General features: G+C 40.5%; 1 protein-coding gene across 18 annotated transcripts in view; it reads right to left on the reverse strand.

Moving 5' to 3' along the window:
- The window catches only part of KIAA1217, a 373099-nt gene that overhangs the window by 174788 nt on the left and 183724 nt on the right, over nucleotides 1-14587 (reverse strand). For 16 of the 18 annotated variants that reach the window (XR_014316991.1, XR_014316992.1, XR_014316993.1 and 13 more), the window contains one exon: nucleotides 10046-10329. Coding sequence is in view for 13 of the 18 variants with exons in the window: in XM_082754186.1 (XP_082610312.1) it covers nucleotides 10046-10329 (284 nt within the window). In the remaining 5 variants the exon portion in view is untranslated. Of the gene's footprint in view, nucleotides 1-5774; nucleotides 5977-10045; nucleotides 10330-14587 lie in introns of those variants that run through there. The other 2 variants (XM_082754170.1, XM_082754171.1) reach the window with 2 other exon arrangements.

Consider the following 14587-nt stretch of genomic DNA (forward strand, 5'->3'; position numbering starts at 1 on the left):
TTACTAATTACAGCAGTCTGATGTATGGTATTTTGTGTTACTAAAAATAGGGTCACAAATGAATAAATGCAGCTAAAATTATGCTTTCAAAGCACAGTGGAAGAAAGCCCAAAGCTCATACATAGACATTGACAGCAAGTTTGTTTCCAGACTTTAGACACCCACATACTAACAAAATAGGAGCAAACTGAAAAAGCCTTCTGCTTGTTCATCTAGCAGTGAGTGTCTCTGGAAGTGAACATATCAAGTAAAATTTAGAATCACTCAACTTCTTTTCAATATGAAAAAAAAATGTTTTAACTCTGTTTTCTCACTGTTTACTTCTTTCCCTTGCTGCCTTCCTCAGGTTTCTCTTTCCTTAGAAGGCAGACCTCTTCCCTACAGACTGAAAAAAAATATTTAATTGATTGAATTACAATTAATTATTCTATGTTGAATTCAATTAATATAAGAGCATGGAGATGGTCTACTAAATGTAAATGTGAGAAGTTAAAAACTACGAAAGGTTAAAATATTCTTAAAATTTCTCAGTTGAGCTCTGAAATTTACTGTCATAAGACATAATAAAGTCAAAAACTTAGCAGTATGAGTCAGGACTGGACATTCACACGTATCAAGAAGATCCAGTCTAACGACTAACCTGAATAACATTTCTAAAGATAAAATAAATCTCAAGCGATGGGACAAAATAATCTGTAACTACTAAGGAACAGAACGCCTGTGACATGCACAGCTCATTATCCACCATCCACCTCCTGAGAGATTGTTAAGACCCTCCTCAAGAAGCCATGGCAGAAGCCACTAACAAAAATACATCATTGGTCTCTGTGGATTTCAGATGTGACCCAACAGAATAGCTTCTCTATTTCTCTCTTTAATAGCTGTTTTTTTGTAGACATGTTTTTCTTTCTTTTAAGTGACCGTACTAACCAAATAGTGAAAACCTAAAATTAAACAAATGGCAATGCTCAGTGCTAAGTAAGACAGCAATTTTCATGTGAATGCATGGAATCATTAAAATCCATAGCACAAGAGACCACATAAAATACAACAGCACAAAAAGTTGTAACTAATAGGGAAAACCAAACAAAAAAAAAGGACCCTTCAAAACAAATATTCAAAAAACAAATCTCGCCCTCTGTTGTCCCTCTGTTGGCTTGATGCGTCAAGATGCAAAATTTAATACCACCTGATTCAGAATTTACTGAACTGGCACAATTTCACTGAATGTTAAAAACACACCTCAGTGGATGTTGCCAGAGCCACAGGTGTTGGCTGCCATTTTAACTGTAGCACTTTTTCTCCCAGTGTACTCAACTCACCGGCAGGGAGAGGAAGTTGGAATGTTCGTAAGAGACTTGCTCGTCTTATTTACTCTTGTTCTCTGATTTAAGCCCAGAAAAGAGATTTAAATCACAGGGATTATGGTTAAACCAAGCAAGTTAATCAGGTGACTTCAGTGGAATCTGCCTCTGTTAGAAAATCAACTGAAAAATGCTGTAATGCAGCAGCAATGGTCCAGAGGTGCATTTACTTTGCTAATGACTGACATAAATACGTGCTCCCCTCCCAAGTGACAACGTGCAAAGAGCACAAAAATGTTTCCAGTGGGAAGCTAATAGGTCTATTCAGCTGCAAAGACAACAGCCAAAGCACATTCATAACCATTTGCAAGTCCCGGCACACAATAAATATTCTTATAAACATTGAAGCTGATCACTGGCCACAGAAGGAAGTCCTGACCAAGGACGAGGCAACCTACACTGTGACCTCAGCTCTACCACCCTCATGGTCTGTTGCCCTCGTGAAACACCTTCACCCGTCTGTGAGTCTCCCCATCCACCAAATAAGTGATCCTGATACCTCCCGTAACACTTCCAGAACAACGCGGGACAGGGAAGGGCCAGCTCAGTAACAGCAAGGCCTAAAACGTCTGCACCTTCACTTCCACCACTAACTCCTGGAGCTCTTGCAAGCAAATTAGTGGCTTGAAATTAACTTTGGGGTTGCTGCCGAGCCCTGTAAAAGCACTCTTGAGGATGTCTCCAGTGCCATTCATCTCTGAGCTGGGCACGAAATACAGCAACCTCAGGTGCTTTGGTTAAAAGGCAGAGCTGGAAAAGGAAGCAGTGGCAAAGCACCATTCATACACCACTCCACCTCTGCCGGATATGTAAAGGAGCAGATTGGACTTGCCTTGGCCTGAGGGAAGCTCAGCAGCCTCATTTCCACCTCTGGGCAGTAGGCCTTAATAAGCAGGCTTCTGCAGCACAGGGCCAAGGCTTCTCCACCACTGCCTCCTGAAGCTTTGCCGTCAAGGAGAAAGGAGCACAAGGTCCTCACAGCCAGGGAGAGCATGAAGCTCAATTCTGCAGCCCAGTAATGAGGTTTATTCAGCAGCTGGCCAGAGGAGCTAACCACACAGCTATTGAGACTGAGCCCTGTAAGACGTCATTGCCCAGGGGCTCAACTTCAAAGGGAAAATGCAGGGTTTGCCTATCCCAAATTCTTCCAAGCCTTCCCAGAGGAATAAGGGTCTCAGGCATGGGGTCAGGGAAGGCAGGAGGTGCCTCTCCCACCGTGGTGGTCACTGCCAGGTCCCTGTGCAGGATGAGAGCTCCCCCATCCACTGCCACTGAAGGAGTTAGTCCTGTGCAGACCACGTCCACCAAACAAGCCTCTGCTGCCTGTTTCTGTGCACTTGGCAGTTACCTACAAAAGCGGTTCAGAAAGCACCAGGACTGAACTGAGTATGTGCAAAAACATCTATAAACACCTCTGGATTTTATTTTTTTGCCAGAAAAGCTTAAATTTCAGAAACCTAAGGAATCTCAGGTGTCTACAATAACTGGGAGAGGTTTCCATGGGTAGCTCTTGAATGAAGCTGCCTGAATTTTGCTTTAACAGAGAACTAAGTCCTAAATTCTTTATTGGATCTAGATCTAACTACTAAAAGAAGCTCACTGCATGCTTTTATTCAGTCAGCCGGATACAAAGGATTCTAAAAATACTTTGTCATAAAATTAGGTTAGAAAAATGTATGTACAAAACTCACACGAACAAAGGTAAGCATATGAACAACCACCCTGGACTTCTGAGTTACAAACAACACGTTACTTAAAATACAGAGGCGTTGCCACAGAAAAAAAGCTACTGATCCTGTTGGGGCAAAGTAACTGCTCTGGTGTGTGATTTCCATGGGGGGAGGGAGGGAAGAAAAAAAGGAATTGCTTTATTAGCCTTTTTGCAGCTTTTTTTTTTTTTTTTTTTTTTTTTGTGTTTTGTTTTGTTTTAAAGAACAGCTTTTTTTTTTTTTTTATTATTATTACTTTTAACTGATTGATATACATGAAGGAACTTGTTTATCAAAGCGACTATTATTATTCTAGTTAAACTCCACTTATACCAAGAGATACCTTAGGGCTAGTAGTTTAATATATACTTTTGCTTTACTTTTTTTTAAAATACAAAGTTGAAAGACTTTCCACTGAGCCATTCTACTAGGAACATTTGTCCTCCTCAACCATTTTCACTTATAGTGAATACAAAGTAAACCCTAATGAACCAGCCCTTTGTTCATTTATCTATCTAGCTATTTTTAAGTATCTCGCAATCACAGCATTATCTGGGGGCTAAAGAGCATGTTTCAACTCAAAACAAATGGACGTGTCATCTAACGTCCTTCCATAAACAAAAGCTAAGGGCTTGGATTCCAGCAGAGATTTAAGCTTGCAATCATGTTTCCTATGTTCATTTTCATGGCTTTACTTAGGCACTTTTAACAATGTAAAAAGGAGCAGTTGCCCTTACCACTGAGGCACTGGAAAGCAGTAAATTGTTGCACCAGATGGTACATGAGACAGGGGACATGTGCAGATGCTGGGGAGGGTCCCTCATTCCCAAACATGCTCCGTGGGGCTTACAAAGACTAACTGGGGAGGAGGGGGAATCGTCTTCTCATTTGAGAAGCAAGGTAGTAACCCTTCTGCAGAGAAGAAGTGAGAGCTCACAGAAATCTTCTGAAACATCTTACTGAAAAAAAAAAACAAAAACAAAACAACAACAACAACAACAAAAAAACTACACCCTATGCTGAAATATCAATAACATCTGTCTGTACAGCACTGACCTCTCAGACAAAAATAGGCATTTTTGGATAACCCATTATGCAAGGTAGTATGAGAATCCATAATCCAATGAAATGGACTTTCTTATCAATAAAGATCAGCAGAAACATATATCCAGAATAAAATTACATTCTTCACAAATATGATGTACATCTTAAAATCAAATGTCATTTCCTAACTTTATCAGTACAGACCAGGTAAGTATTAACACAATATTAACACTAAATCAATTTCTCCCTACCATATTCCATGGCATCAACCACCATTAATGTAACAAATGGAAAATATGCCAGTTCATTTGATAAGTTGCCATTTGTACATATTCTAGTACTAAATAATTAACACTCAGGCTTCTACAGAAAGGCTAAATTGAAATTAATTCTATAACATTCCCATTACTGGCTTGGTTTCAAGATATAATCTAGGGGTGTGAAAGCAAAAGAGCCATGAGGAGAAAAATGAAAAGAAAAACAAAACAATAAAGCCCTAGTTAGTGATTTCTTCACTTCGTACTCCTTTCAAATACATTATTTTTAATAATCAATACAGGTTCTGAGAAAGTTTATTTTACCTTCCCTGATCAAGCAATTCAGAATGTCAGAAATTCTTTATACACTGTTTTTTCACCTGGAATTAGATAATGTGTTTACAATATTCTGCAGCCTTCTTACTCACTAAATCTACTGAGGATTTACACCGAACTGAAGTTTCTTTCAAGCTTACATTTCTCAGGTGCCTTTAGGCAGAGCCTACGGTTTTTCTCTGTTCACCTTCTGAAGCTTGGACATTAGCGACTGCCACCTCCCACCCCCTCCCACCTAAACCTAACCCCTTCCAAACTGAGCAATTTGGACCAAGAAAACTAAACCTGCTTCACGTTATAGCACAGCAAAGTCAATGGGGGGACTACCCCTCAGGTACTGATGTTTACTTCATCTGTCTGGGTCGATGTAAGCACAAGAGTGGTTCCTAAAGAACACAGGGACTTTATTCTCTCTCTAGGGGAACTGATAATATCACCTTTTGCCCATACAAACTTTTGGTTTTAGCTATAAATATTTCTATTGCTAGACTTTTACCTTGAAATATGCTTGCCCTTTAAAAGATGTACTTTTGCCCAAGAACAATCTATTGATAAATGCTTCAGATTTACCCTAGGATATCAAAACATACTCGGTTTGACCAAGTGATACTATGATCTATAAAAATAAAGAAATAAACAAATTTTTAAAACCCTCAGTATTTTTACAGACCTCAAATGCTGGAATAAAAGCTGTTGTAATTTTAGGATTCTATTTTAACAGTTAAAGGAGAGACATCTGGCAATAATCTACAAATAAATACAGTGTCTCAATTCTTAGTTTCTCCTCCAAAACACTACCTAGGACATTTTTGCAGCATGATTCACATAATCAACATAATACTTTACAATACCTCTCAAATAATTCCGAATTCTCAGTTCATTCAATAAAGAACTCATTTTCGAAAGAGAAAAGGGAATGTGCCGTGCCAGAAAAGTTGCTTTATTGACTCAGCCCTGCTGCCAGGAGGAGCAACGTGGTGAAGCAAACTCCACGATTTCAAAAGCCTTTTTTTTTTTTTTTTTTTTTTTTGCAGTGGGGGCAGAGAGAGAAAAGACTTATTTACCGAAATGTGAGATCCCAGAGGTGAGGCCAGGGAGACGGTCAGAAATCCTCCTCCTTTACTTCCAAAAGTTTGAATTTATGGTGAAGTCTGTAATAATCCTTGAAAGCTGCCAGGTAAGAGGCACTCCATCTCGTAGCCGTATTTTCTTTCGCCCTTTTGCAGCGTAACTTTGGTATTTGCATAAAGCTCACTCCTGGCCTATGGGACTTTTTGAACATCTACATGTGAAATTAGCTGCCTTGACATGCTCTATCAAGCATGACATCATGAATCTCCACGGAAACCTTAACCACACCTGCCCAGATGCCAGAGTTACCTGTCATGTTCAGACCTAACTGAACGCAACAACAACAAAAAAAAAAACACCACCATTTTCTAGGCACTCGGCATTGCGCACGTACCAGGAGGGTTTGGTTGTTGGGTTTTCCCCCCTCTTTTTTTTAAAGTTGACGGAAATCTGATTTTATTTGCCAATGAATCTTTACTTCACAGAGCCCTGGCTGAAAGGCTGAGTCATTCACAACCCTTCCTTGTCCTGTCCCGCAGTCCTGCAGTGTGTTTCCCTGGTTAAACAACAAAAGAAATGCGCGGCAAACATCTTCCAACTCCTTTTTTTAAAGGCACGCTCAAAAGCTTTGGCTCAGAAAAACTTCTCCATGCTCGGTTTTGCTCTCTGCCCCTCAGAAAGGTTTTTTTCTTACCGAGGTGACTTGTAAAACAGGTTCACGGCATGGATTACCCCCCTCCCATGGCAAGGTTAGCATTTTTAACCTCTTAATCGCAAACTCTTTTTCATCCCCAGAGCTTCTGGCCCCGCTCTTGCACTTGTTCAGCCCTCTCCTGGGCTGACCAGGCTCACCCCACCTGGGTGGGTGACCACAGCCTGCCCGAGCGCAGCGGCAGACCATCCACCCTAGCTTGAACTTCACAGGACCACCTTTCTATTTCTCTTATTTTTTTTTCCTTTCTAGCTTTTCTGGAGATTCTGTCAGCGCCTTGCTTTCATCAACACAGATCAGGCAGACCTGGCAGATGCATGGTGTCCGAAGCTATTGCCAAAGCTTGCATTACCTATATAAATAAAAGGATTTTGTTCCTCGTCTCTTCAGGTGTGCAGGTAGAGGGTGCTTTGGTGCCCAGCCATGGGGTTGGCTTGCAAGGGACAAAGCATGGTGTGAAGAAAAACCACCAGGCTGGGGGGCACCCCCTGGTTTGTTACACAGCGGTAGGTTATTTGCCTTGCAACCATATCCCAAAGCCCTTCCACAAATAAAGGCAGCCCTTGTCTGCACGAGCTTTTCCTTCCAGGATAGGATACCACATGCAGGATGGCAAACCTGTGGGGTGGGGAAGAGACTATCTGTGTGCACAGCTGGGAGGTTTCAGGTCACCATATTAGCTAACCATTACTAATCCTCACTGACATTTTACCTGGCTGTGATTGTACTGTTGATTTGCGGTTGGTTATCAGAGTAGAAATGGGTCCCAAGGAGGCACATCCAGGGAGGGATTTATCTGAATAAACGAAGCCTGGAGGAAACCATTAATACGTAGTATACGTAGTGGAAGATACGTACAATGTTCAGAGCTGACCTTGCTGGCAGAGGTGATACAATATGACCTGACAACATCAAACACATTTTTTTTCCCCTAATGTTTACTTGCTGCAAACTAGGGGTCAGTTTGCTATACTCAGATACGATGGTTGAAACAGACCTGAGAAGAAAGCTCACAAAAACGAAACAATTACCAATCTTGATTTTCTGGCCCATTTTTTTTGGTTATGGACTTGTCAGGGTTTAGAGCAACCTAGAAGACAAATGACATGATATCCAAGGGACAATCTCTTGACTGTAAATACCGGGATATTTCATGTTCCAGCTGCACTGTTTGACACAGAGATTAGAAAATAGTGTCGTGTTGGCTACTACCCTGATAGATCTTTCACAGTGGGGAAATTCCCACCATGGATAATGATGCCAGATACTGGAGTAGCTGAGAAACAAGAAGAGTGCAAAGCAGCCTAGAAAATTATTTTTAACAGTGACATTTAAATTCACGTCCTCCCACACATCTCACCAATTTTGTACGTGACGTATGTATGTTACACATGCATACTTACTACGTGTATGCAGTTTGTGTCTTCTGTATCACTGCTAAACACATACATACACATACATGGAAATTAAAAAGGAAGTCTCTGTGCTACACACACATACACACTCTTAAAAGCAAAGTTATGTTTGCTTTTTTTTCACGAAGCTGCTAAGTAAGACTGCGTTATACATTCATATATACATATTTGTATACACATACTCCTACCTGTACTCACATACAGACACACAGGTGTGCAAGCATAGACACAAATGGTAAGAAAAAAACCTCAGAGCTGCAAGGCTGTGACCATAACAATCTGTTACTGTATCTGATGAGTCAGACATTTGACACATTTCAACTATGCAAATTTCTTACAATCAACCGGATACATTTATTTATGTTTTTAACATGGCTTCAGTTCAGTTTACAATTTTTTAAAGTTATGCTGAATGGATGGAGTCTTCAGTCTTTCCCATGCCCAAGAAAGATAGTCTGATGTTCTAATGATAATCTTAAAGTAATTTTGTTTTAAAGCTCACACTTATTACATACCCTACATATATCCAATCATCAAAAAATAGAAGCAGGAGACGTTCACATAATTTTACCCTCAATAAATTAGCAAGGACGACACATTTTAAACAAATAGCAGGAACAGTTACTGCATTCCTTCTGTAATTTATTGCCTTCAGAAAAGGATCAAATTACAAAATGTGTAGGGTGTAATGCTGTAGGCTGTTCAAACTGGGTTTGCAGTGTCTGCAACACTGGAACTAAATATTTACATGACTCCAGAAGATCTAATCTCCGAATTTCAACCCCCACCCCCTTTATTTAATTTGTATGCTATCTTTATCCACCACCCAGCACATTCCACACAGTCACTAAAGTTCATGAAAGAGATAAGGGGGGGGTGTCAAGACTTTCAAAGGAAAGCAGGGAAGCTGTTTTAAAAATAAGGAATAGATCATCCTTGTTAGAGCTGAAGTCTTGCAGCAATTTTAGCAGGGTATGTCGGGATTCTAGCAGTTGTGCTCAAAGCAGGGATAGCACTTGGGATCTCTAGAGACCCCGTCAAAGAGAAGTTGTAAGGGGGAGGTACCGAGTGACAACTGTTCTGATCTCCAAAGGCTCTAAAGGCTTCAAAAGATGCTAGGAATTCAGTAAGTACTCCTGTAACAGACTACAATATTTTGCCAACCTGTTTTTATTCCTTACTTACAATTAATTTGCTGCCAGTGCTGAAATACCTACAAAACATCAGGGGAAAAAAAAACTTTTAAGAGGTATTCTGTTGATCATTTGTTAAACTGAGAATAATGGATGTGTGATTTTTAAGAGCGAAGTCTAAATTCTGCTGGTTTGTTGAAAAAATGTATTATGGAATAGAATGTAGATTGTCTGTAAGGTTTAACAGATTAAACTCTAACTTTGCACCCAAAACCAGAGCCATGCTGTGAACAGTCCCTTGCTTGGCGTTCCCTGAATTCAGGTCAGTGTGACAGCAACCTCCACCTGTTTGGAGAAATACATCAACATGTCACGTCTTCTCTGACCCTGAATCTACTTCTCACTGCTGAAAAGCAATTGCAGGCAGGCAAAAGGCAAACCACCTTAAGGTATGCTTCTGGCAGACTGATGTTGATCTCAAGACACTTTGGAGGAGGCAGATACCTGTGGATACATCCACTCTGTATTAAAAGACTCAAAAATAGAAAAGAAAGCAAATGAAAGGGTAACAGAGCCAGCTAAAGCATACAGACAAGGTCTTCAGATATTTTCTTTTCTCTTGGGTAGTGGTGCCAATACTGAAAATGTAACAAAAGTTAACAGCTGTTCCATATTTTCCCCTCAGCTGTGAAAAGTATTTGGAGAGCGATGTACTAAGATCAAGAGTCTCACCTTCATCCCTTTCTCCCTGTATATTGCAAAAAAAATTAAAAGCACCTAAAAATGTCAGTTTCAACAAACAACTCCAAGGTAATATTAAATAGTTTGATCATTATTTTTGTTTCTTCAGATTTCAAGGGAGAAACTGAACTCTAGCTACATCAAACAAAAAATCTGTTTATGCTTTGTTACATTCTCACCTTCTATGGTGAGGTAACATTCACTTTTGTAGAAGTTAAAAGGATTGTTTAACAAAAAGCAAGATACGAATTTTACTCTCATACCTGATCTCTCAGTCTCTCCTGGTGTCCCATTATTGCTGTAGCATGATGGGGATATTTCTGTTTCAGATGCTCAAGGAAAGCCTCTCTCTTTCTGTCCATTTCCGAGGTTTGCATTCCCAGTATTTCTTTGGAACTGCGAGGGCCACCTACTGTATGTCTTCGAGGGATGTTGCGGGAGGACTTGGAGTTAGGAGTGTGACTGTTCGGAGTCGAAAACAGCTCCTTAGATCGGAGACATTCTGCATCGTCTAGTGATGTTACATGCAAACTGTGTTTTCCCTGGTCTGAAAAGAAAAAACAAGAAAAACAAAAAAACACAGAATATTTTAATAACTTAATCCCGACATTCACATTAATATGAAAAAGAAAATAGTGAGATTGGTAAAAAAGCTAGGTTATTTTAAAAGCCTGGTAGCATTCAATGGCATGTTCTGCATCATTAGGCATGTATGTTCTAATAAGCAGCCTGGAAATAATCGTTTATATAAGCTATGCACTGTACTTACTTCTAACACGGAACCACGGTATTGCCTCACAGAAAAGTGAACATGATTAAAGTAGATGTTCCTTTTATATCATCTTTACCATTATGTGACTTGAAAAGATCTGACAGGGCCCTTATTCCCTGACCTTTAAAACCTACAGGATGCTTTCCAGGAGAAGGACCAGTTTTCTTCAGTAGCCTCCAGTACACTTAATGGCCCTGTAACCAGTATTTTGATGGACACCAACCAAGAAAATGTGTTTGACAAAGCAGATTTGAAATCCTTAATCTTTTTTCAGTGCATTTTCAACATGCTCAGAAACACCTATGAAATAATAACAAGGTTTTGGAGGCTTTTTTTTCCCCCTCAATTTCTGACTGCGGTATGGTTTTAAATTTCACAGATCTCCCTTGGATTTTATATGTCTCAGGACAGCAGGCTGGAAAATACAACATCACTCTTTCAATAAACCATTTCTCAAGAAACAGAAAAAGAAGCAAACTTTGAGTGATATAAAAGGAAAAAAAAAAAAACTCAGATAAATTTTACAACTTTAAAATCTACTTTAAGACCAAAGACCATGACTATTTTTGCAAGGAGATAGGCAGACACAGAGGGTAAGTGCTGGCTTATCTTCAGGTAACTGTGTAACATGAACCCTCTGGTGCATGAAGAAGTGTAGTCTGGAGCCTTGTTACCTAATACCTTTGAAAAATCCCTCACTCTTTTGTCAGCAAAGGAAAAAAAAAAAAAAAAAAAAAAAAAGAAAACAGCAGCATTGAAAAGGCCTCTCCAAGCCCCTGTGGCCTTCCTCTGTGCTGGGCAGGCCCAGGCGTCCCTGTTAGGGTTAACCCTTTACAGCACGACCCCAGGAGCAGCAAGGCCTTTCCTCTATGCATTCTTAATACATCTCCATTTTTCTCCATCTGACACTTTTCCACTCGCAGCCCTTTCTACTCCCAGCGACAGGCTCCCCCGAGTGCTGCCATTCATACGGCACTGCTGTTTGGAAACAGGCACCTACTCGCTTCTTTTTATGGTTCACTCAGTCAGCTTGACAGCCTGCCCACCACTTGCCTGAGGATTTTATTCTGAGTATTTTTCTACCTCCCAGCGCACACTGTCACTTGCCTGCCAAGTCCCACGTAATATCAAGCCCTGGTAATAAAGTAAATCCTCCATCGGTGGAGCTGCTGTCTCTGCGCAGTCCCAACACTTTAAATGGGGAAGCCATTCCCTTGGTCTAACAGGACCAGGCCATGAAAGGCTGTCCCTTAGAGACCACATGTTTCTGTAAGCTCCCTGTTCTGCTCATGGACTTCAAAATATCAGCAGATCCTCTTGTCTGCATTCATGGAAACCTATCCTGAAACCAGAACAGGAAACAGAAGCCCAGAGGGTGTAGGTGGCACTATGCTTTGAGCAGCACAGATCCAGACACTGCTTTGGAAGCAGCCTTGGTTCCTGAGGCAATTTGGCTCTCAGGTGGGCTCAAAACATCATCTCTGAGGTCTGCAGCACTGGAGACAAAGCATGGCACAGCTGCTGGGGGACAGCTTGGATGCAGACCGCTATGCAGCCCCATACATTATTTCACCTGCTTTCACATCCCTGGGAACTGGTGGAACAAACCTGTGAGATGCTTCAGACTGCAAAGTTAGGTTTCTTTCCTCAATCTGCCCTTTTTCTCTGGTCCTTTAAAAAAACAGGCAAGGTCAAAAACCACACACAGCACGAGGCAACTCTAGCTCATTTCTTGCAAGACTTTCTTTAGAAGAACAACCCTTGTAAAAACTTCAGAGCAGCAGTCTCACCTACATACAAACGTACACATGCACACGTACTCTCCAGGCTACAGAACACTTCATCCTTTCCAAGCACAACTGAATTACAAAAAATATTCAGCCTCTCTATTTACTAAACATTCAGAGCACCTACTGCCAGGTACGCTTGGCTGGTTTGAGAAAAGTGGCAAAAAAGAGTTTTACTTGCAAGAAGCAAGCATGGTTATTCAAGATGCACACAGTCAAATTAGTTTCTGAAAGCTGCATGGTCATTTCAATGGATTTTAGATGGGAGTAAAGAGGTGGGATGGGGCTTGCTAGAATTTACCATCTTAATTTGCTGCACCAAGAGCACAGAGGTTATATCCCTGAGGCTGCTGGAACAAAGGTCTTGGACATAAATAAGGGATTTCCTTAGAGCTCTAGGGAGTGAGCGTGAGTGTGGGTGACTGAATACAGCAATTTTGCACAGACCTTTAAAGTATTGTCACAGCAGCAGTTTCAGTCATTGGATTGGTGGCAGGCACTTCCTCAAGAAGGCAGGTAAAGCTATACTGAGAAACACAACCGAGACCTCATGAATTTGGATTTCAGCTCCTTTATCTGTCTCATGCAAAGTCTCTCTATACTCTGCACTTCAGTCATCTCAGTAATTTAAGAAAAAGCTAATTATCTGAAACATACTGAGACACATCAAGCAAAGTGTTTCAGAATTATCCGTTACTGCGTGAAACCTTGAGAAAGAATCATACATAACATAGTTTTCGTATACTGTATTAGAAAGGTCAACAAATTCTATTATTTTTCTTTCATATATTTGGAAAATACTATATAAATAGCAGTGAAAAGAAAGGAATGCAAACTATGCAAACTAATTGCTAGTCTTGCCAGCAAGCTGACCTGGGCAAGGTCCCGTCATATTGCAGCACACATCAGCATGTATCTTTCTTGCTGCTCTAGCTGCAATGCTGTGGTAGCTGCCATACCATTTTGTTGCCAAATTAATGCAGATCAGGAACAAACAAGCTACCCTGGGTTATATTATCCATCTTTGCTGAAATGGAAATCAAACTCTCTGTAATGTTTGAATATTGGTCTTTTGCATAGCAGTTGTTTAAGTTCTTCCCTGACTACTTCCTAGATAGTGACAGATAATTTTGATGGCAAGGATGAAGTGGAATGCCAAAATACCTCCTGTGTACTTCGGGCACATGAGCTCTATACCACGGCACTCCAAGGAAGAGAAACTAAGAGACATGTTCTGGATCCTGGAGTTGCTCAATAACAGTGTGGGCAAACTGTCCATATCTTCCAAGTGAAGATAAGAGGCCTAGAAAATCAGTCCCCACAGATAACTGTGAAATGTGTGAAGGATCATGTGATGGTTCCCAGAAGACAGCTAAGAGTAGCGAAAGGATAAATTATGCAAGCACTCTCTTTAGAAAAGGAGTAAATTGAGCCAATGGAAAACACAGAAAGAGAAGTGCTAGATAAGATTGTCTCCGTCCCTCCCTCCCTCATGTTCAGAAGCTAAGAGCTGAAGATCTTTCTGTTGAGTAGAGTAGCAAGGCTAGAGAGCAAAAAAGGGAGGACTTGCTGATTGGCAGAGGAGACCTTTGGTTATCCAAAGCCTTGGGTAACAGCTGAGATGCTCCTCTGATCTGAAAAGTAATTTCAAGATTTCTTAACTTCACCCATTACTACAGTGGGTAAAACAGGGAAGGTCCAAGTCTGCAGAAGCAGTATGTTTGTGTTTATCAGAAAGAGTACCATGAGTGCCATAAACTGGAAACCAAAAGGAAAAAAAAAAGTCCTTCAATGCATCCTGGTACGCAGTTCTTCCCAGACACACGCTCCATAAAGTCTACAAAGATCAGGAAAGTCACTTTGCTCTATTGCTCACAATTTTGTGAAACTTTTAATATCATGTTTTGCAATCCAGGTGATGAGAGACAAGAACATTTTCAGAAAAATTTCTGAAAGTGTCAAGTATGGGTCTGATCCATACTGGTACCATGAAGCTGAGCCTTGGAGAGTATCATAAGTATTAAAAAATAATAATAATAAATTTTAGGGGCATGAATCAAACCCACCTCCATTATACTTATGCTGGCAGCACTTCTGAGATTATTGGGAATCTGTTTTAGCTACTGCATTGTCTTTGCAATTAAGCCTGTTTCCAAACAGATTTTCAAGTGTAGCTGCTGGATGTGGGATAAAACTACTCAATTTGGTTATGAATTTTTAGCATTAAAACTTCTGGAGAATTGGAG

This window comes from Aythya marila (genome assembly GCF_965140915.1).
Source record: "Aythya marila genome assembly, chromosome: 2".
Lineage (NCBI taxonomy): Eukaryota > Metazoa > Chordata > Aves > Anseriformes > Anatidae > Aythya > Aythya marila.